The sequence below is a fragment of the Xyrauchen texanus genome, chromosome 24 (assembly GCF_025860055.1).
Source record: "Xyrauchen texanus isolate HMW12.3.18 chromosome 24, RBS_HiC_50CHRs, whole genome shotgun sequence".
In the NCBI taxonomy this organism is placed as follows: Eukaryota; Metazoa; Chordata; class Actinopteri; order Cypriniformes; family Catostomidae; genus Xyrauchen; species Xyrauchen texanus.
Window position 1 is genome coordinate 3852690 of NC_068299.1, and position 23594 is coordinate 3876283.

Here is a 23594-nt window from a genome sequence, read left to right on the forward strand (position 1 = left end):
TCTAATTTGGCAAAAAAAGTGCCTTTAAATGCAGCATACTTCGTATGCCAACCTAGGTAGCATGTTTTGGAACAGAACCGTAGTCTATTGGCCAGAGAAGAACCTCTGAAGGAAATGAGGTCTCTTTTGGTTAACAAAAATAAGAGCATCCTGCAAACCCTGTGGGTAAAAAGTGTGACTTCACTCAATGTGAGGTGTTCAATTGTAACCCCCAGAGCACAGAGTGAACTTCTACCCTGCAGACAGCTCTCTTACCCTCAATAGCAAAAACTCAGGCTTGATGAAGTCCAACAGGAACATGGTGTCTGGGGCTTTTAGCCAATCAGCTACAGACCTGTAGTGGTCCAGAGAGACAGGTGTGAATAGAAGAGGTTAAGGAAGCCAGCCTTAATTCTACGCATTTCCCTTTTTGTCATAGATGAGATTGTTTTCACAGAAACAGCATGTCTTTTTTTTTTTACTTAAACAACACTACATCTGTTACCAACCCTATGACAAACTAGACACAGATTGTTGAAAGTAAAACTAAACCAAAAAAAATAAACTCACCTATTGTTTGTTTTCAGGTATATCATGGCTATAGCAAGCGTTGCACCAGGACAGGTCACATCCACATTGATAGTGTCACCCTCCTAAACAAATACAGCAACAATGTTTCAATTGAAACATGCTTTTGAACATTATTAGTTTAGTCATCTTACAGTAAAATCTATCTGTAAGCAATTTGTATACCGTGCATGGTACAGTATGTATAACATGCACATTTATGTATTCAGACCCCTTGCTATGACACTTGAAATTTAGTTCAGGTGCATTCAATTTCTCTGGATCATCTTTTGAGATGTTTCTACACTTTGATTGGAGCACACCAGTGGCAAATTCAACTGATTGGACATGATTTGGAAAGGCACATACACCTGTCTATATAAAGTCTCACAGCTGAAAATGTATATCAGAGCAAAAACCAAGCCATGAGGTCAAAGGAACAGCCTGCAGAGCTCAGAGACAGGATTGTGTTGAAGGCACAGATCTGGGAAGGCTTAAAAATAATTGGCTGCATTGAAGGTTCCCAAGAGCACAGTGACCTCCATAATTCTTAAATGGAAGTTTGAGCAACCAGGACTCTTCCTAGAGCTGGCTGCCCGGCCAAACTGAGCAATCGGGGGAGAAGGGCCATGGTAAGAGAGGTGACCAAGAACCCCATGTTCATTCTGGTTGATCCAGAAATCATGTGGGGAGATGGGAGAAACTTGCAGAAGGACAACCATTACAGCAACACTCCACCGATCTGGGCTTTATGGCAAAGTGGCAAGATGGTAGCCTCTCCTCAGAGCAAGACACATGAAAGCCTGCTTGGAATTTGCCAAAAAGCGTCTAAAGGACTCTCAGACTGTGAAAAAAATGTATCTTTACTTCATGGTTACTCAGCCTGACATTTTGAAAGTCATCAAATCTTTCTTTTTTTTTTTTTACCAACATGAACTCAAATAATACAATCCAACAAACTTGACATTTCTTTTTTTCTCATTTTTTTCACCTTGGACAACGTTATTTGTCAGTGACCCACATTACAATCTCTTATTTTGATCTTGTGGTTAATATGGCCCAGGACATATTTCTTATTTAAATAACCTCATGAGACGTGTGTCATCTTTCTAAGCACACAGAAAGCTCCAAATGAATACTGATGGTTATGTGATGACTCCACCTTGATCTGGTAGCTGGGAGACTTGTGCTTCTCTCTGTTGGTGCCAGCATGAGTGCGGTGCTGTCCTCCAACCATATACTGATAGAGCTGCTCTGGAACGTTCAGGTCAGTCATTCCGACCAGGTTACTACCATGCTGCAATACAGAAAACAGCTGTGTCAGTATGGGAATACACAGCTTCCAGTCTCTCACAAAAACACACAATACATCTCAACAAAGCACAGAGAATATATACAGAACCACAACTGTATAAGAAGCCAAAGAGACTTGCATGCCTTTCCTGACCTCAAAGGCTACATGAATACTACTTTATCCTTTGAAGTGTCATAAAACACGGCAACATGTTTTTCAAGCCATTGTGTTAAGTTTCATTTGCAACATTGTATATATGCTGTATTTGATACATTGTTTCATGTGTAACTGATACAATTGTTCTGTCTGATTAAGTGCCTACAGGGCTTACAAGGCAGCACTGCGTTGATATTCATCAAACAGTCAGCAAACGATTCAGCCTGAAACACTTCTATTTGGCTTTAAAAATAAAGCTTTTATTAAGGAAATGTATTATTCAAGTTTGAAAATCTCCCATTGACTTAGTTGAATGCACAGGGTGCCCACACATTTTGACCAATGAATTTCCATGATTTTTCAATTCCCGTGTTTATCCAGTCCGGATTACTGGATACATTTTTTTTAATATTTCAAAATTAAAAATATTAAATTTAACTGAGATTTTAGATGAGAACATATTTTATATCAAAAGTATAAAATTATATTCACCACAGCATTGCCAAGTGTGTTCACGTACACAAGGAATTGTTTTTGGTAATAGGAGAAACAAGTGCACACAGAACATTACAGTGAGACAGTATAAAGAGTATAAATAGACATAAATAAATGTCCAGTTCAGAGGGGGGTTTTCTCCTGAAGTCCACTATCATTCTTCACTGTTTTGAGCGTGTTCAGCTCAAGGTTGTTGTGACCGCACCAGACAGCCAGCTGTTCAACCTCCCGTCTGTATGCAGACTCGTCACCGCCACGGATGATGCAGATGACTGTGGTGTCATCTGCAAATTTCAGGAGCTTGACAGAGGGCTCCATTGCAGTGCAATCATTCGTATACAGGGTGAAGAGCAGTGGAGAGAGAACACATCCCTGAGTTTCCCCAGTCTCACTAGCTGCTGCCTATCTGTCACAAAGCTGTTGATCCCCGGACAGATTGTGGTTGGCATGGAGAGCTGGGTCAGTTTAGTTGAGAGAAGATCAGGCATGATGGTATTGAAGGCTGAACTTAAGTCCACAAATACGATCCTGGCATAATTTCCAGGTCTGTCGAGATGTTGCAGCCATGTTGACGGCATCATCCACAGACCTGTGGGGAACGGAATGATGGTGGAGCGTTTGAAGCAGCAGGGAAATTCACCCTGCTCCAGTGATCTATTGAAGATCTGTGTGCGCAGACTTTCAGACAAGCAGGTAAGACACCGTCTGGGACAGAAGCTTTCCTAGGCTTTTGTTTCGGGAAGACCCAGCACACTTCCCCCTCCCAGACCATAAGTGCAGTATTAGTAGCAGTAGGGGGGAGGAGGGGGGTTCCAGGAGTAGTTTGTGTGTGTGTGTGTGTGTGTGTGAGTGAAGTGAAGGAGAATTTAAACTAATTTTAACAACTTTTCTAGGATCGTACAGTACTGTGCAAAAATTTTAGGCACTTTTGAAAAATGTTGCATAATTAGGATTCTTCAAAATTAATGCCATTAATATTTTTCATTTATCAATTAATGTCATACAAAAGTCCAGTAAACATAAAAAAAGCTACATCAATATTTGGTGTGACAACCTTTGCCTTCAAAACAGCACCAATTGATCCTGTCTCTTCATGTATTCCAGACTGACTCGATGTTGCAGGGCTCCTTGTTCTTCTATTCTAATCTCAAAAGGATTTTTGGGACTGTAAAATTTATATTTCCTATTAACACAAAGCTGAAGCTATAAATAACCATCTTAAGATAGATGATTTGGTAAAACATCTTTTGTGTCTAAGACCTTTGCACAGTACTCTACATTAAAGGTCTGCAACCCGACCCTGGCCCGACCTAAGAAACAATTGAGTTTTGGGCCAGGATCAGGTCAGTTTTTCAAATACTGTATGATTTTTGGTTCGGGTTTGTAATTAATGAAAAAACAAGCAGGCCTACCTAACTTGTTTCACGAACGCTCTTTCCCAGGCACACGCGAACGGAGGAGTAAGGGGCCGTTCACACTAAATATGTTTTTGTGCACCTCTGCTCTGCTTTTATAAAACATGCTGGATGGACGTATTTCACTGTTACACCACATGACACCATTTCTTCTGCATCTTGTGCAGGACCAGCACATTTTTTGGTTTAACGGAACGTCAAGTTTCAAAAACGCATGTCAAGACATCTGTGCTGTTTGATTCGTTGTGCTGTGTCTAGCTTGTTTTTAGCACAGGTGTTGCAAAGATTCAATGTTCTGAACAAGTTCAGGCTACAAAGAGGTAATTGTCACAGTAATCCAAATTGTTCTGTGCCAGTTTCGGCACTTTATATCAGTATAAATATTTTATTTTCCTTCTGCGCTAGTGCGCTGAGGGGCCACCATGCCTTGTATGTTTACTGTTACAATACTGTTGAGTATGTTGCTTACATAAAATACAGCCTATTGCAACAATACTGGCTTGGAAAATAACTTTTAAAGAGAGTGAGCAATTTCGGGTTGGGTTTGTGCTTAAAAACTGACAGTACCATTCTGGCCAGGTAGGATCGGGCCATGCGGTCTCGGGTATCGGTCAGATTGGTTTCATTTTGAGGCCCGTGCAGACCTTTAACTTAAATCACAATTTGAAAACGTTCAAATATTTCCACGTTTTCCATGACCATGGACCATTTCCTTAAAAAGCCTAAAAACTACATACTGTAAAACACATTTGAACACTATTAAATTGCTGCCTTGCAAGCAATGGCATTTACATTGGTATTGAGAGAAATTGTAAATTGTTGTTGCTGACTATGCAAGGACACAGTAAAAATGCATTTGAAATTATTTATAGAAATATGGATAATCTCACCCCAAGGCAGACCATGCCAAGTGCCAGCCCTGCTGCAAGGGAGTAGGACTCTCTATCTGTACAGTACTCCAGCTCAGGACCAGGTGGACGTCCTTGACAACAAGACCCACATTTACAGTTGTTACAGATTCTGTACAGACTCAGACGTACTGTACAAATATTACACATAATAATTCACCCAACTGTTGGAACTCAAAAGGAGATGTTATGCAGAATGTTGCCAAACACCGCTTGTGTTTCACAGGAGAAAGAAAGTAATATGGATTTGGAACACAATGAGGGTGAGTAAATGATAACAGAATTTACATTTTTGGTTGAACTATCTCTATAAACTCTCAAATTAATCAAATAAGCACAATTCAGAACACTAACCAATCTCCGCCAGCAGCACCTCAGCGTTGTGACGGTGGCCGGTACCCTGGTAGACCAAGCCGATGCCAACCACAGCGGCCACCTGCACACTGTGCGGTACGTCCAGCTCGGTGGAGGTGGGTGGCAACAGTGCAGGAATGTGGATGCTTAGCAGACGTGTGATGGACATGTCCATGGTGCCCAGTTTGGCAGCAGAGACGCCAAGCAGTAGCCCGATACTCGTCATCTCATGACTCTAAGACAGAAACGACAAAATAAACAATGATTACTTTTGATTTACTTATTGCATGTTGTGGCAAATGTAATTAAGTGTATTTAGTACCAATTGACCATTCACTAAAGAAATATGTAAAAAGTATACATGAAATCAAAACCAAACAGGGGCGGCGCTGGCCAAATTGATGACCTACGCAGAGCTCCGCGATGGGGGGGTGATAAGTGAGGCACGAAAGTGTGAGGGCGAGGCGGTTGTCTAAGTTCAGCAACTGCTATCGGGTCCTTGAATAACATATAATGTGAGCGTAAGGACAGCCAGTGGAGTTTCTGGAGCACCCTTAGAATAAGATTGGGCCCTCCTAGGGAGTTGATGCCCTACGCAGACTGTGTAATATGCGTATAGAGAGAGGCGGTACTGATTGTACATAATTGATATGTAATGCATAAAAAGTAACTAATCTGTTTTCATTAAAAAATGTAATGTAATCTTATTACAAGAACTTGATACATAATCCAGATTACATGTAGTGCATTACTACCCAACACTCCAGGTATCCTTTGTGGAAAATACAATCCCATAATGCATTGCGACGTGCATAGATAAATGAAGATGGCGGTTGAAGCAAGAGAAAGGTAAAAACCGTTAAAACATTCAATTCCTAATTTAACATGTATTTCTGCTCGTTAGTGTATCATTGCGCTAATTTATCATATTGCTAACATTAAAAAACTATTGAAATCAATCATCAAATGCACTGCTGTGAATAAGGTTTGTTTATGGAGTGTTTCAAATCACTTATGAGGTTCCACTTTAGTAAGGATGCTGCCTTTGAAGGCAGCTGCCTATGTAGACAGTAGACAGCAGGGTAGCTCACTTGCAACAGAGCTAATATGTTCATATGTCATATTTTGACTACATGTCAAATTCTACATAATAGTCTCTCCATTTAAACAGAGAATGGCCATGCAGAAACCTTCGTCTATTCTTATTCATTCATTAAATTCACTCATTCATTCGTTTTGTGTTTGTTTGACATAAAACAGGATGTTTTTCTCTGAGATTCTTGTGAAAACGGCACCATTACTATGAGAGACTAGAAAGCTTTGCCACAGATGTCTCAGTGTGGGAGCGGACAGTGTAAACACAAAGCAAGCTAAAGGCTCGATATAACATATAGATTACAGATACGCACAGCGACCACAGAAAGTCTCAACAAAGCCTGGCCTGACTGGAAATGAGAGACATCAGCATGCGTTACTGCCCTGAGAACTGTAAGAATGAAACTGTGCTTTACGTTTGCCTTTCATGTGACGAAAACAACAGGATGAGCAAAAACCCCCCAAAAAAACTGCAAACCTGATAGCTCCAATGCTACAAATGGAGAGATAAGAGAAATGGGGTAAGAGGAGAGTTTCAGTTTTCAGGAAGAACCTCTTTGCTCTCCAGGTCAAAGCCTCATTTTGCTTAAATTGATTTTGAAAAGTTGGTTTATGTACACAAGCATCAGACGGCCGATGCATCACCTCACAGTGGGGTTTTTCTCTTTTTTGCTTTATGCACCATGAGTATCATGTTTTTATAATATTGTGATAGTTAAAAAATATTTTAAAAAGGGTGTCAAGACCCATGTTCCGTTTTATTCAGTAGCGCTCCATCGAGCTGTTTTTGAAACGTAGAACACATCCTGTCTGAACACCCCATAAACCTCTTTAAACATAGTTGTTGCTGCCTCGGATTGAACGTTATCACGTTTAAGACCTGCAAAGGCAGAATGCAGTAACTACTCCCCCCCATGACTGAAATCGGTTTTCTTAGGCCCCGTTTGCACCTGGTATCAAGATGCGTTTTTGGTGATCCGATCACAAGTGGTCCGCACCAAATACAGGTGGAAACGGGGTCTAAAATGTTCTGTGATTTTAGGATCACAAAAACACAATGAGTTAGTCAAAAAAAAGCATGTGACCAAATTGCATTTGAGGTGTGAAAAGTAATCCCTCCTGAAAACATCAGAAAGCATCGCAGCACCTTTCCTTAACTGTCAACCACTGCTCTAAAACAAGAGTTTAAAACTTAGCAGGTAACGTGCAGCTTTAAAAGGAAATAACCGTCCGATTGGAAATTTGAAAAAGCAAATACATTCCCAAGCATGACAATTTCATGGAACTTCTTCAGTGTCCGATATCAACACAGAGAGAAAAAGATGATAGGCATGAACATCTGAAGCTCATACATTAATAATGGATGATTCTGGTCGAAATGTAGCATTTGTGCTTACATTAAATTTCATCTGCATCTTTGAGAAACAGTGCGAACTTTCTTTGTCTTTTATTACTTTTTCGCGGTTCAGCTAAATAAAGTAACACACTCACAGAGTGATTGATGTTAGAGGTCATGAAATCAGAGACCCTCCCCTCAAATCTGAACAGGAGTGATCACAGGAGACAGTTGAGATGCATGATAATACCAGGTGGAAAAAGGAATGCGTCTCGGCAGACTACATGTGATCAGATCACCAAAAACGCATCTTAATACCAGGTGGAAACAGGGCCTTAGAGTAAATGGATTTGGCTCAATTATGCTCATACTCTGAGGCAATGTCCATGACAATGTTCTGTTGTAAAACATATTTATTTCATCACATTTACGCCTCTTATTTTACTCCGCCAAAAACGGAACATTTTGAAAATGCACTCCGTTGATGCATACTTTGGAAAATGACGACTTTAGTCAATGAAAATGGAGTTTTCATACTTAAACGGCTTAGCATGGAAGTGGCCTAAGAGAAACAGATGGAGACTTTCATGTAGTCTAAAACACTATTTCTGGCAGAGCAATCAAAACAAAACCATGAGCAAAAGTGTTGCAACTGTTTAGTAAAATCCTCCCTTCAGTGATAGCGTAGTTACTGCATTTTGGCTTTGTTGGACTGTATACTGTTGGTGCAAATTGCTGATAAATTTGACCGCAATGTCCTACTGAAAATTATGCTATAACCAGAAAAATAATAACTTTGAAGTTATAGTAACTAGGGGTGGTTCAAAATATAATTTTTCGATGCCGCACGATCTTCTTTTGAACGATCTCGATAGCAATTATTTTACTCGATGCGCAGCCCTCCACTACATTAAGAGGAAATTACTCATATTTGCAACCAAATTTCGTGCTATGCAACCAAAAAGGAAATATTTGGCAACTGGCAGGTAAATGTTCATATTTCACTCACGCAGTGATTGTGTCATTTAATGATGGAGCATTCAGCTGCGACATCCTTTCACTGCGTGTTCAATGAATACTCGCAACCTATTTGTCATTAATACCCTTTTTGTTCTTTACAGTTAGTTGTTGATCAAAAAAAATAAAAAATAAACATTTAATTCTAATCATGCATACCTCAGATGAGATAATGCCATTAGAGTCTCTCATTAACATGCTTATCTATAGATGCTCTTTACAAAAATGCCGGCTTTGTCAAAAAAGATATTAGCACGGTTTTAGAATGTGTCCATCAAACAAATGTGACTTGTAAATAACTTATGAATATATTAAATATAATATCTTATTTATTGATTGTATATATGGATGTTCATTTTTAAAAAGCCCAAATGTGACCAAAATGATGAAAAACTAAAAAAAAATAAAAGTTATTAAAATAAATATTTTTATAATGTACCTATTAAGAAGGACCCCTGTCCATCAATACCCAGCCCTAAAGCTAATCAAGTCAAGTGATGCAATTACACAACTGTCACTTTCAAACACCATATTCAAATATGAAATTCAACCAATATTAAATGAGTCTCTGTAGGGCAATGCATCACAGTGTCCAATTGTCATCAAGTGAAAATGTTCCTTTGAAAGCCATTATGGTAAATAGGTGTTTTGGTTTATCCCACTGAATAACCACGAGACTTAACATATTGCTTGTAAATGCCTGGTTCTCATCTAGATCTCCATTATAGATAAGTGTCGGTGACTCACGTAATCGAAGGTGAATCATTCTGTTAGAAACACGTGAATGCTTGGATCAGTCCCACATAAAGCTAAAGGAAATACGCTATCTTGGCCATCTTTAGAGAAGCCCTATTTCAGCTATACGTGTCTTACTGCAGCCGTGATTTTGCTTTTTAGTTTTTAAATAAACAAGGGTTGCATCAAAATTAGTTTAGTTTTTCTGGTAATCAACATAATACCACAAATGGTGCTGACCAAGAACATTAACTAATAGAGGATCTAAAGACAAGACTCATTTTGTCACTTTTACGTCAAGCTGTTCATTTAATCGTTTAAAAGTCTACAGACGAGTTTAAAAAGTGCAAAGTTAAATTTAGAAGGGAGTCAAGCTCTGTTGCTGTGTGAACAACTCGTTCTTTTGAGTCAGTTCTTTTCAACGAACGGATTGATCTGGTTCACAAATCAGACGGAACGATTCCGTCACATTTAAGACTAATTTGATTCTCCAGTTCAGTTTTCCAGCGGTTCTCTGGACTACAACTCAATGCAGGGGGAGATTATCAGTGAATAACAACATATATTTTGGTGTATTTCTCATACAAAGCTATAGAGGACATGATGAGTCAAACAGACAAATTTTAAGGCTTGACAAACGTGGTCACAATGAACTATCGTTGTCTGGAAAAGAGCTGCATTAAGATTATTCAAAATTCTCCTTTCATGGATCATGTTGCAAACTACCAGCATAATGGTTTGGAATGACATGAGGGTCGGTAAATGACAACATTTTTCTTTTCTTTTAAAATCTAAAGTGACCAACAATTAAGGTCACGCCTCCACTAACTAATGATTGTGAAATCAATATTGCAGTTATTGTCACGACAACAATTCAAATGTATAAAGTGCGTGATCCCAGTTAGGCCATTACAATCTGCTCCAATTTAAAGTGAAGCTGCTAACTAACCTTGGTGAGGTAGTCATGGATGTTAAGTGTTGCTAGTTTAGTGAGGTGTCCGTTAAGACCCAATGCCATGAGGAAACCGGCGTACTCGTTGGCCAGGTCAGCACTTTTGGGTTTGTTATAGGCAATCCAGGCAGATTCCACCTGAGAGGCGGGAGCGATCTTGAGCCCGGCCGCCACTCCGTTATGGAAGCTCGGCCAACTGGTCATGTTGGGTGGCACATCGATGTTCCCACTGCTCAAATCCACCGTAGTGTTCCTGGGAGGAGCCCGGCCTAAGGGGGAAGAAAAATAAAAGGGCAGTTTCAATGAAAAGTCAACCAAAAATTACAATTACCATTAGATACAGCAGAAGATAATATTTTCAGTGAATAAACACTAAAATCTTGGTATGTTCCTCACAAAAATCAGAATGAACTTTACTTGCTGACAGAAGCTTCCAGTGCACAAAAAATACAACAACAAGATTTATTCAAAAAATTTAAGAAGACACAATATGGTGTTTTTTTTTTTGTCGTTTTGGGAGCTTGACAGGTCCTGGTCACCATAACTTTTTCGTCTTTTTCCGTAAAAAAAAAAAAAAGTTTTTGTGTTCCACAGAAGAAGAAAAAACTAAGGCATGTAGGTTTGGAACGACATGGGGGTGAGTAAATAATGACAATTGTAATTTTTCGGTGATCCATTCCTTTAATCACTGAAACACTGCATTGAAGCTAGTTAAAATTCAACAAAATTAGCAAGCCTCAAATTAAAATGTAGTATATTTTGACGTTTTGCAATCTGGTGTGGAAAGCTGTTTGGATAAATATAAGGAGGCAGAACCTTTGTGATTTTTAGTTGTCGGTAGCGACAACTTCCGACAACAAAAATTGACATAAATGTTCTATGATGTCATAATTTGACATCATAGAACATTTCATAAAAAAATTATACAAGATATAGTAATTAAAAGCCTGTATAAAGGTGTTTTAAAATCTTATTTTGAAAGCTACTTTAATAGCTACTTTGTTAAAAATCTTTTCAAAAGTTTCAGCCGAATAAAATAATTTCCCCAAAGAATTACAACCAAACCACATGGTGGATCTTCATCTGATAATAAAAACATATGTGTTAAGGTTTGTTAAATCGCCAAGTATGAGCAAGAGCAATAGTAATAGCAATAGTGATACTTGCCTTGGCAAACACCTCTAATTATGTTTTGCAACCTTGGCCTAAAATATCTAAGCAGTAAATGGTGTACTAAGAACTAATACTTTTTAGCATAAATGTTATCTTTAACTAACTAGATAGAGTGAGAGATATAGTGCTCTGTGGTGGGAACGGTCGGAGGTTTGCGTGTTGGCACTGGGACTCCCCAACAGTTTTGCAAGTCCTGTAAAGCTATTCATTAGGGAGCTTCAAAGCCTGGGCTGTGGTTTATGAGAGTACCGGTCAGGTTGAGTTTGGGAACAGGGAGTGGTTCGGTTGGCACAGGGTGGTATGAAAAGAGAGTGAAGAGTCCACGGCCCACTGGAAGAGACATGGTGCGCTGGCACAACTGCAGCAGCCTGCAACCAAACCCAAAAGAGAACAGCTTAAAAAAAGAGGCATGTTTTCTCACATTAAAAAAATACTTTTTAAAAAAGTATTTTTAAAGAAAATCAAATTTGTACTTTAAGAGATAGAGATGTCAAATGTTTTACTTTTTCCCATTAAGGAATGTATATAAATGCTAAATTGATTTGAGAGCTGTGGCAGAGCAGAACTTTTTCAATTAGCAAAAAGAAAAAATATCAGTCTGTTACACCAAGCTAACAGCTGCCTTCTGAAGACTTACAAGAGAATTGTACATGAGTCATATTTACAACTTGTATGATGCTATTAGTCATTTTTAAAGCTTGACAGCAACCGTCCCCATTCAACAAAATTTCTTAATGTGTTGAACGGAAGAAAAAATCTTGTATGTGTTTGGAACGACATGAGGCTCAGTTACAATTCAACTATCCTTTTAACTCTTAAATGCATACCTCAGGTCTTTAGTGACCCAAGACCTCATTCCACCAAGTTGTGCCCACAACACTTTAGCATTCCTCAACTTTCTCTTTTAAACTTTCTAACAATAAAAAAGCCAAAACTGTTAAATTACCAAGGGTTTATAGGATCTTTAGTGACCCAAGATATGTTATAGCATTGCAATATACACTAAACTGTATTACCGCTTCTATAAATCATACTTTTATGACTATTTACATTTACGCATTTGGCAGACGCTTTTATCCAAAGCGGCTTACAGTGCACTTATTACAGCGACAATCCCCCCAGAGAAACCTGGAGTTAAGTGACTTACTCAAGGACACAATGGTGGTGTTGTGGGGATCGAACCAGCGACCTTCTGATTAACAGTTGTGTACCTTAGCCCACTACGCCACCACCACTCCGCTATTTCATATTTTATAAGTTTACTATCACTAAAAATGAATTTCTTGAATTATTACAAGACAAATGAGGACTATATTTATTCAAATATCTACTATATCATATTGATTTTCAGCACAATGATTGTGAATTCCATATGCATAAACACATATATATTATATACATGCTATTTCTTACTCAAGGTGGTGTTGATGTTTTAGTGATTGACTTGATTTACATTTGACATTGCTATTTGACGAAGCAGCAACAGGGAAGTAAACTATAGCAAGTGTAACACGTGGACAATATGATTTGGATTTTGTCATTTGGGTGTAATACAACTTAATTTCAGTTGTGAGTATTTAGACTCAAAAAGTGCCTGAAAAAATATATAGAGTACAGTGCAAAAGTCTACGGCATATAAGATGTTTCACAAAAGCATTTGTCTTAAGATGGTCATTTATATCTTCAGCTGTAGTGTGTCAATAGGAAATATAAATGTTAGACTCCCATTACATTACATGCAAATAGAAAAGATTAGAATAGAAGAACAGGGATCCCTGCAACAGATGTCATGACACCCACAAAGCCTCCCACTGAACATTGTGTCAGTCTGAGATTACATAAAGAGACAGAAGCACTCGAGAGGTCGTGATTTATTCACTTCATCATATAGCGGCAGTATATTGTTAAAGTTTCCAAAATGATCCATTAATAGAACGACTTGTATTAGATCATTTAATATTAATGCTTATAGCTTTATGATCTTTGAGTGGATTAGATATAAAATCTACTTCCACATTATCTTTGTTAAAACTCTCAGACAATAACTAAAAATCAATTCTAGATTGACTAGAACGTGTTTTATTACTCCCCGTTAATGATTTACGACGTGGGAATTTGGTTCTCCAAATATCTGTAAAATTTAATTATTCATGAAGGTTTTAAGATTATTGTTGTTTACTTTAAGTCGACTTGACGGCCATTTAGCCACTGCTCCATTTAGTATAATGTTAAAATCCCATCCAATTAACAAAGTGGCCTTTGGATATCTTTTTAACCATTCAATAAATATACTTTATATGAATTCAAATAAGTAGTTATTTTCCAAGTTATTATTATAATACCCATATACATTTCCAATAATGAATATATTATCAACATATTGAATTACTTGACATATAAAGTGACCAGCAGGATCACATTCTGTGTAGAACACCCCCAAGTATTCACTCCAGCTGAGCGTTCAGACCCATGAGCAAACCATACTGCATTACCCCACTGTGACCTCCAAAATTTGGTCTCTTCTTTACTAGAATGAGCTTCTTGAACATAGCAAAAAATCTGCCCTAAATTGTTGGACAAAAAGTAAAGCTTTCCTTTTAACATGATTTCTTAATCCCCTTGTATTCAATGAAACAAACGATAACTATGACAGATTAATTTAAACAGTAGTGCACAACCAAGATATCGGTTCAACCCGGTAAACGTTAAGATCAAAGTGGAATCAAGATCAGCACCTGTAGCTAAAACAATGCAAAGTTAGCTAATCATGGTGGATGTCTGAGCCAAACCTTTTCCTTTCAAATATCAGGATTAACGCAAAATAAATAAACAGCATAAATAGTATTAAATCACACTGTAGAACACATTTTAACGAGCCGGTCATATCTCTTTGAACACAGGTTGTGTGACCCAATCTTGATTGTAAACCTACATATAGTCCATAGTTACCGAATTTGCAGCAATATATAAACCATAAAGAGGAACATGCCCTGATAAGATTAGCGAGAGTGACAACAAGCTCATCAGGTTATGTAGTTCCAGCATGGACATTGGTGAATGTAGGCTTATTATGAGTGGAGGCTTACTCCGTGTAATAGGGAACGACGGAAATTCTTCTTTTGCCAGGTGCACGTCTTGAGTCAAGCCATTTTCGTAGTCATGGCCTTTATGAGCAGCCACACGCGCAACTGCACATCCAGACCTGCTGGATCTTTTCTGGGCAGATCTGTGCATATTTCGGTTCAATAACGTTGAAGATGGACACAGAAAACTGTATGACCCAGTGCATGTATAAACTACTCAGCTGACAGCCATGTTTACTCATTTCCTATTAAGACTTTGGTAATGAGAGCTCAAAAAAATCTTGCCGGAAACCCCATTTCAGTGTGAAAGTAATGAATCACGTTCTATATTTGTTGCATAACCTCGTTGTCATATGAAAAAGCACCAAAATATTACAGAAAATATTCTATTTTATTATTTTATAAATGTCTTAAAGGTGCTTTGTAGACAATGTATGGGCATTTTGTAGATCCATTTGTGCTACAAAGTACATATAAATGTCAGGTCACTAAATCCTCAATGTAAGTACAGTAATCATGTTTGGCAAAACACCCATGCTTTTAATGGTAACACTGTGTAAAATTATACTTGAGGATATTTTTAAACATCTCAAGCATCCCTCAAATGCATTTCTTCAGTGATTACCTAGACATGTTCATTACAGAGCACTTGAAGAGGTTTGCCGCTCTAAATAAAGACTGCTCACTCACTTGTTCTCCTTCTCTTCGATGTACTCATGGTCACTCACTTCAGGCAGGTGGGGCACATTGACCCGCACAGGTCTGGAGCTCTGAAGCAGACGCCTGACCTCCTGCACCCTCAGGTCCTGACTCCAGATCAGTCCCGTCACCTCAGGGTGCAGGTCAGTCATACCGTCCTCTTCGTCATCGGCCTCGCTGGTCACGGGAGGCTCCAGCACAACGTTCAAACCTACAGTCTAGGAAAAAGACAAAAGGCTAAAGTTACCTTACAAATAAATAGAAATTTAATACATTTTACAGCAACTATTTGCTTGTGTTGACAATTTCAATTCTTGCATTCATGTCATGTCAGAATTACAAGTTCCCGAATAGTGAAAAATAGGGATGTATCAACCACTGATATTTATCGGTCAATTATAGGCGAAATCAAAACCATAAAAATGCGGATATGAAAACCCATTGTTTTTTTTTAATAATTATGTAAACGTTTTGCATTGTATAAAATATATGAAAGATTTCTGTGTAATATAAATCTAAAAAAAAATTGTGCGAAATGCATAATATTAATTTGTAATATTCTATCGTTATATACAGTTGAAATCAGAAGTTAACATACACTTAGACTGAAGTCATTAAAACTCATTTGTCAAAAACTACACAGATTTCAGATTAGCAAACTATAGTTTTGGCAAGTCGTTTAGGACATCTACTTTGTGCATGACATGAGTAATTTTTCCAGTAATTGTTTACAGACCCATTGTTTCACTTTTAATTGACTATATCACAATTCCAGTGGGTCAGAAGTTTACATACACTAAGTTAACTGTGCCTTTAAGCAGCTTGGAAAATTCCAGAAAATGTCAAACCTTTAGACAATTATCTTCTGATAGGAGGTGTATAGAATTGGAGGTGTACCTGTGGATATATTTTAAGGCCTACTTTCTCAGTGCCTCTTTGCTTGACATCATGGGAAAATCAAAAGAAATCAGCCAAAACCTCAGAAAAACAATTGTGGACCTCTACAAGTCTGGTTCATCCTTGGGAGCAATTTCCAAACGCCTAAAGGTACCTCGTTCATCTGTATAAACAATAGTACGCAAGTATAAACACCATGGGACCACACAGCCATCATACCGCTCAGGAAGGAGATGCATTCTGTCTCCTAGAGATGAATGTAAGTGCAACAGAACAACAGCAAAGGACCTTGTAAAGATGCTGGAGGAAACAGGTATACAAGTATCTATATCCACAGTAAAACGAGTCCTATATCGACATATCCTGAAAGGCTGCTCAGCAAGGAAGAAGCCACTGCCCCAAAACTGCCATAAAAAAGCCAGACTACATTTTGCAAGTGCACATGGGGACAAAGATCTTACTTTTTGGGGAAATGTCCTCTGGTCTGATGAGACAAAAATGTAACTGTTTGGCCATAATAAACAGTGGCAGGGCGGAGGGTGGGGCCGGGTCGTGATTCTACACACCCGGTCCATTTATCCCTCTCGGAGGCTTGATTAGCCTGATAAGGGACTGGGTGTGGAATCACGACCCGGCCCCGCCCTCCGCCCCGCCACATAGCCATTGTTATGTTTGGAGGAAAAAGGGTGAGGCTTGCAAGCCGAAGAATACCATCCCAACCGTGAAGCATGGGGGTGGCAGCATCATGTTGTGGGGGTGCTTTGCTGCAGGAGGGACTGGTGCACTTCACAAAATAGACGGCATCATGAGGAAGGAAAATTATGTGGATATATTGAAGCAAAATCTCAAGACATCAGCCAGGAAGTTAAAGCTCGGTTGCAAATGGGTCTTTCAAATGGACAATGACCAAAAGCATACCTCCAAAGTTGCGGCAAAATGGACAACAAATTCAAGGTATTGGAGTGGCCATCACAAAGCCCTGATTGAAATCCGATCTGAAAATGCGTGTGTGAGCAAGGAGGCCTACAAACCTGACTCAGTTACACCAGTTCTGTCTGGAGGAATGGGACAAAATTCAAGCAACTTATGGTGAGAAGCTTGTGGAAGGCTACCCAAAAAGTTTGTCCCAAGATAAACAATGCTACCAAATACAACATGTATGTAAACTTGTGACCCACTAGGAATGTGATGAAAGAAATAAAAGCTGAAATAAATAATTCTCTCTACTATTATTCTGACAATCCATGGATATTTAATGGAAATTATTCATTTTTAGAACAATAAATTAGCTTTTAAGCATAATTCATAAGCAAAACTGTGATCTGATGACAAAATAAGGTGAGTAAGTAGCAAGAAATGGGTATCGGACAATAGTTATGCCCAATTTGTTCATGTTGAAAAATGTGGACATTTTCGTCAAAACAGATTTTACAAAAGCTCTGACTTATCTCACAGTTAAATTTTGGCATTATTAATGTTACCTTAAAAATGTATTATTTTAAGTCTGAGGGCTTAAATAGTACTGGGAAGAATCTCCAAGTTGTCCTCTTGTAATTATCTTAAATGAACAATGAAATCAACTCAAAAATAGTGCCTTGTATACGAATAGACAGGGTTTTCGTTAAGTTTACAGATTCACTATACTATGTGTCATTCCCTTTCTTACTGATTTGCAATTGGTCACTTTGTGAGCTTGCTTGGTCAGGTCCTGTCGGCCAATCAGAGCACAGACCTCCTCAGACCAATCAGAGCAGGGGTGTTCTCTGCACTGGTAGATGGCATCTCTGATGGGCAGAGCCACACCAAATGGAACCGACTCCAGATCCTTCAATGTAAATCCTGATGCAAGAAACAAGCACATGTGAAAAAGTGTGACGTGACAGCCTTGGTTTGATGTTGTAATACAACTAAGCTAATGTAAACGAACATTTTTATAAAGTCAACAACACTAAAGGATCTTCCTAGATGCATAAATAAATGAATTTGTTAATTTAGAAGGACAGCAAACCTCATCTAGCCTGAAATATACTCGACACAAGTGGTGCTTCTAGCTACGCAAGCTTGATTTCATGCATTGTTGCATTCTGAAATGTGCCAAAACGATTTTCATAATGCAATGCAGAGATGTTGTCTACATATTTATAACTAGCTCACTGAAAAATAACTCATCTTGTATAATGGCACAGGCATTTGAAGATAACCATCAATGCAAAAATGCATGTTACGTCTGCATAACAAGCCAAGCATTTGCGTCTACATTTGTGTACTGGCGAAGAGCATTTTTCTGGCCTGGCTGATTGAAAGAAGTGTTTCTTGAGTCGCTCTGACCTGCAGAGGTCAACCACACCATCAGCTTCTCAGCCAAACAGCCGGATGAAGAAGTGGCCTTCACGCTGCTCTGCCTGTGGAACACACCCGACAATCAAACACACAAAATCAGCTGACTAAAACTTATGACCCAAGACTTATCTAGGTAAACATCAATTAAGCACATGACATTGTATGAAGCACGAGTACCTTCTTAGAAAAGGATCAGTGATGTTTTTCTTTTGCCCTGCGAAAAGACAGAAAAATCATTTTTAAATAATACAATTAAAAACAAAAGAAACAACACAAACTTATCCATAGCTAAAAATAAATAACATGCTGCTTATTTGAATTGATTATTGAGTAGTAACTTGACATTTTTCTCCACAGATGAAAAAAATACATCATAATAATTCAAATATAACTTATATTTTCATAAAGAAAATAAAAGTGGCTAATTATCATGAAAATAATGTCAAAATGGAAGAAATTAAATGGTAGCATGAATATGATTGCTTTTAAAATACAATTATAAAAACATTTTTTTTCTTATTTTGGGGTGAAATATGACCTGGATATTTTCTTTACAGGTTGAACAAGATTCATCCACTAATGACATCATATAACAACTAAACTAAAAATAGAAAACAATAAAAAAAACTAATTAACTGACTAATAAAAAACTACATTAAAAATACAAATTTAAAATGATACAGAAATAAAAACAACATCACAAAATGTCAATTATAATAACACTGATCTGTATCTGATATGAGGCTGATATTATATGCATGGCTTATTTGTTTTCTCCCATTTAATATAACGTGTGTCAGTTTTCAGAAGCACTAAAAAAAAAAATTTATTCGACAGATATCATAATCTCCATATTACATTTTTGATGATTCATTTGAAGCATTTAAAATTCTACATTAAAGCTTTTGTGGGAACATATCGATAATCAGCCAAAATATCTCTCTATATCAGTGTCCTATATCCTAGTAATTACAATGAATGTCATTTATAAACTAAATAAATTACTCTTCTCTTTCTCAATTGGTCTGACTCTAGTAACATTCATCACAGGAAGTCTAGTGTCAGTCCTGAGGATTGTTAAACCCCCCTCATTAGCCTCATGCGCACACGCACACACACACACACACAAACTAAAGTTTCCCCTCTCCGCGAGCCCACCTGCTGACAGCCTGGAGAGGTACTTTGACACATTCGTCGAGATTGCGTCCTCATCTCCCACCACATACAGCGCATAGCTCTGAGACACAGAGAGAGAGAGAGAGAGACAGACAGAGGACAATGGTTAAAAAATACAACTCGAGTGAGTTATTAGCAGTGGGAGAGCACCTGTGTGGTTTGGGTTTGATGCTGTCATGTGTGGGGAGAACGAACATGTTTCAATGTGACATGATGCAGGAATGCAGTCATCAACCACATGTATGACTGCACGCACCATAACCACAGCACACAGGTAATATGATGCAGCTGGAGTGCACGGCGCATTCAGAATATGAATTTTAAAAGCAGCTGAGAAATTATGCAGGAGGATGGTTTAGAGACAAGATGTTTACATTCTCATAAGAAAAAGTGAGTGGTGCTTGCCCGTGCAAAACCGTTGTGATGCTAGGGGGGTGTTGTGGGTGGTTTCAAGCACGTTTCTCTGCGGTTGCTTATTGGTCTAGATCAAAAGAGCCCATACTCAAGTCTCTATGACACAGATGCATTTCCGACTACTTCTGGATGTGTATTTAGTGATTCGATAAAGCTTTTTTTACCACTTTTACGCATGTATTTAGCGCTGCTGTCAACTTGCGATCAGATCTCTCGGTGCGTTCACGTTATGTCAGAATTACTAGGGATGGTCTTTATCTAGTAATTTTGTAGTAGAGCACTCTAACCCACAAAAAAAAACAACACAAAAGAGTAATCGATCAGCCACAACATTAAAACCACCTGCATAATATAATTTAGGTCCCCCTCGTGCCACCAAAACAGCTCTGACACATTAAGGCGTGGACTCTACAAGACCTCTGAAGGTGTTCTGTGGTATCTGGCACCAAGTCATCAGAAGCAGATCCTTTAAGTTCTGTAAGTTGTGAGGTGGGGCCTCCATGGATTGGACTAGTTGGTCCAGCACATCTCATAAATGCTCAGTCGGATTGACATCTAGGAAATTTGGATGCCAATTCAACACCTTGAACACTTTGTCGTGTTCCTCAAACCATTCCTGAACTGTTTTTGCAGTGTGGCAGGGCGCATTATCCTGCTGAAAGAGGCCACTGCCATCAGGGAATACTGTTGCCATGAAGGGGTGTACGTGGTCTGCAACAATCTTTAGGTAGGTGGTACGTGTCAAAGTGACATCCACATGAATGCCAGGTCTCAAGGTTTCCCAGCAGAGCATTGCCCAGAGCATCACACTGCCCCCGCCGGTCTGCCTTCTTCCCATAGTGCATCCTGATGCCATCTCTTCCCCAGGTAAACGACGCACACCCACCCGGCTGTCCACAGGATCTTAAAGAAAACATTATTCATCAGACCAGACCTCCTTCCATTGCTCCATGGTCCCGTTTTGATGCTCACACGCCCATTGTAGGCACTTTCGGCGGTGGACGAGGTCAGCGGCTACGCTGATTCCTATGCAGTGAGCTACGATGCACTGTGTGTTTTGGCATCTTTCTATCATGGCCAGCATTATGTTTTTCAGCAATTTGTGGTACAGTAGCTCTTCTTTGGGACTGGACCAGACGGGCTTGACTTCACTCCCCACGTGCATCAATGAGCCTTGGGCGCCCACGACCCTGTCGTCAAAATTACCAAAATTTCAGTAGTCGTTAGAAAAAATTTGATGATTGTTTTATTATAATGACAAACTTCACTAGACGGTAGCAGGTCTATTAGCTTACATTTATACTTACAAGTCCGACGTTTGAATACAACACTGCTTTTTTCTCTGCTGTTTACATTTACATCAGATACCACTCGTTTACATGAATACCTCACCAAGACGGGCATTTTGGTGGAATTTTAAAATGCATTTGACCTATCAGGTGCACATTAATGCAAGTATTTTTAGAACACACACACACATACACCGCCTGTCAATTAAACAGGGTGCAGCTGTTACTAGATCGTTAGCTAATTATGATATTACACACTCTGGATTGATTTCAAAAGCAGAATAAGAATATGAACTTTCTAAAAAGTGACACAGGCCTTTGCTATCACAAATATAGCTGGTTATTTTTTCGTTATTGCCATTTTAATCAGTCTGCTTGCCCGGACAAACAATTTTTCTTTTGCAGTATAGCTCCTAAAGTAAATGTACATTGTTTTAAAGGAGATTTAGATAAATGTGTTGGAAAACAAGCCAAAACAAATCAAAAACTTATTTTGTTGCAGTGTATAATGGGGTGAAGACTACCCTCTCTCACCTTTCTGTTCACTTCAATCCAACTTAAACTCACCAAAAACAACTTTCTCCTCTTAACAGAGCTGTGTATCAGCAATTGTCTTTATAAGATACACACAGTGAACATGACATATATTATGATTCACTACATCGTGAGCAATCAGGTTAAAATCTGGCTGCAGAAAACATGCGCAAGTGTACATTAGCCGGGCGAAGTCTCTTCCCCGGTCACTTCACGCAACTCATAGACGTGGCACTGACCGCTGAGAGAAATGGCAGTTTATGAGTTTAATTTTATTACAGGATTCTTTATTATTTTAACTTTAATAAAGGATGCTTTAAAGATATAACACCAGGGTGTTTGATTGCGAAAAGGAATTCAGCACAATAATCGCTTTACCTCGATTATCTTGTTTTCATAATCTTGAAAGCTAAAATCGTAACTGCAAATCAAATTCGATTAATCGCTCAGCCCTACCTTACACTTAACCATTTTTCCTGCTTCCAACACATGAGATTCAAAAACTGACTGTTCATGTGCTGCCTAATATATCCCACCCCTTTGACAGGTGCCATTGTAACAAGATAATACATTTTATTCAATTTACCTGTCAGTGGTTTTAATGTTGTGGCTGATCAGTGTACACAAAAAAAATCCAATGAGCGGCAGTTCTGTGGATGGAAACGCCTCGTTGATAAGAGAGGTCAACAGAGAATGGCCAGACTGGTTTGAACTGACAAAGTCTACAGTAACTCAGATAATCACTCTGTACAATTGTGGTGAGAAGAAAATTATCTCAGAATGTTATTCTGAGATGCGGGTTGCCGGTTTTTTGGTGGCACGAGGGGGACCAACACAATATAAGGCAGGTGGTTTTAATGGTGTGGCTGATCGGTGTGTGTGTGTGTGTGTGTGTGTATATATACAGGTTCTTCTCAAAAAATTAGCATATTGTGATAAAGTTCATTATTTTCCATAATGTAATGATAAAAATTAAACTGTCATATATTTTAGATTCATTGCACACCAACTGAAATATTTCAGGTCTTTTATTGTTTTAATACTGATGATTTTGGCATACAGCTCATGAAAACCCAAAATTCCTATCTCAAAAAATTAGCATATCATGAAAAGGGTCTCTAAACGAGCTATTAACCTAATCATTTGAATCAACTAATTAACTCTAAACACCTGCAAAAGATTCCTGAGGCTTTTAAAAACTCTCAGCCTGTTTCATTACTCAAAACCGCAATCATGGGTAAGACTGCCGACCTGACTGCTGTCCAGAAGGCCATCATTGACACCCTCAAGCAAGAGGGTAAGACACAGAAAGAAATTTCTGAACAAATAGGCTGTTCCCAGAGTGCTGTATCAAGGCACCTCAGTGGGAAGTCTGTGGGAAGGAAAAAGTGTGGCAAAAAACGCTGCACAACGAGAAGAGGTGACCGGACCCTGAGGAAGATTGTGGAGAAGGACCGATTCCAGACCTTGGGGACCTCGCGGAAGCAGTGGACTGAGTCTGGAGTAGAAACATCCAGAGCCACCGTGCACAGGCACCAGAAACAGCGGCAGAAGCGCCTGACCTGGGCTACAGAGAAGCAGCACTGGACTGTTGCTCAGTGGTCCAAAGTACTTTTTTCGGATGAAAGCAAATTTTGCATGTCATTCGGAAATCAAGGTGCCAGAGTCTGGAGGAAGACTGGGGAG

The 23594-nt window shown here is 38.8% G+C and overlaps 1 protein-coding gene across 1 annotated transcript in view; it reads right to left on the minus strand.

Annotated features, from left to right (window-relative positions):
• Positions 1 to 23594, minus strand: part of LOC127617547 (anaphase-promoting complex subunit 1-like) — an 82707-nt gene that overhangs the window by 20113 nt on the left and 39000 nt on the right. Inside the window, exons 22-33 of the mRNA XM_052089511.1 lie at positions 19654 to 19732; positions 18673 to 18709; positions 18484 to 18557; positions 17822 to 17994; positions 15250 to 15476; positions 11726 to 11844; positions 10301 to 10572; positions 5169 to 5403; positions 4797 to 4888; positions 1709 to 1843; positions 550 to 632; positions 256 to 334 (exon numbers count right to left, since the gene is read on the minus strand). Coding sequence (XP_051945471.1) covers positions 256 to 334; positions 550 to 632; positions 1709 to 1843; positions 4797 to 4888; positions 5169 to 5403; positions 10301 to 10572; positions 11726 to 11844; positions 15250 to 15476; positions 17822 to 17994; positions 18484 to 18557; positions 18673 to 18709; positions 19654 to 19732 — 1605 coding nt within the window. The remainder of the gene's footprint in view (positions 1 to 255; positions 335 to 549; positions 633 to 1708; positions 1844 to 4796; positions 4889 to 5168; positions 5404 to 10300; positions 10573 to 11725; positions 11845 to 15249; positions 15477 to 17821; positions 17995 to 18483; positions 18558 to 18672; positions 18710 to 19653; positions 19733 to 23594) is intronic.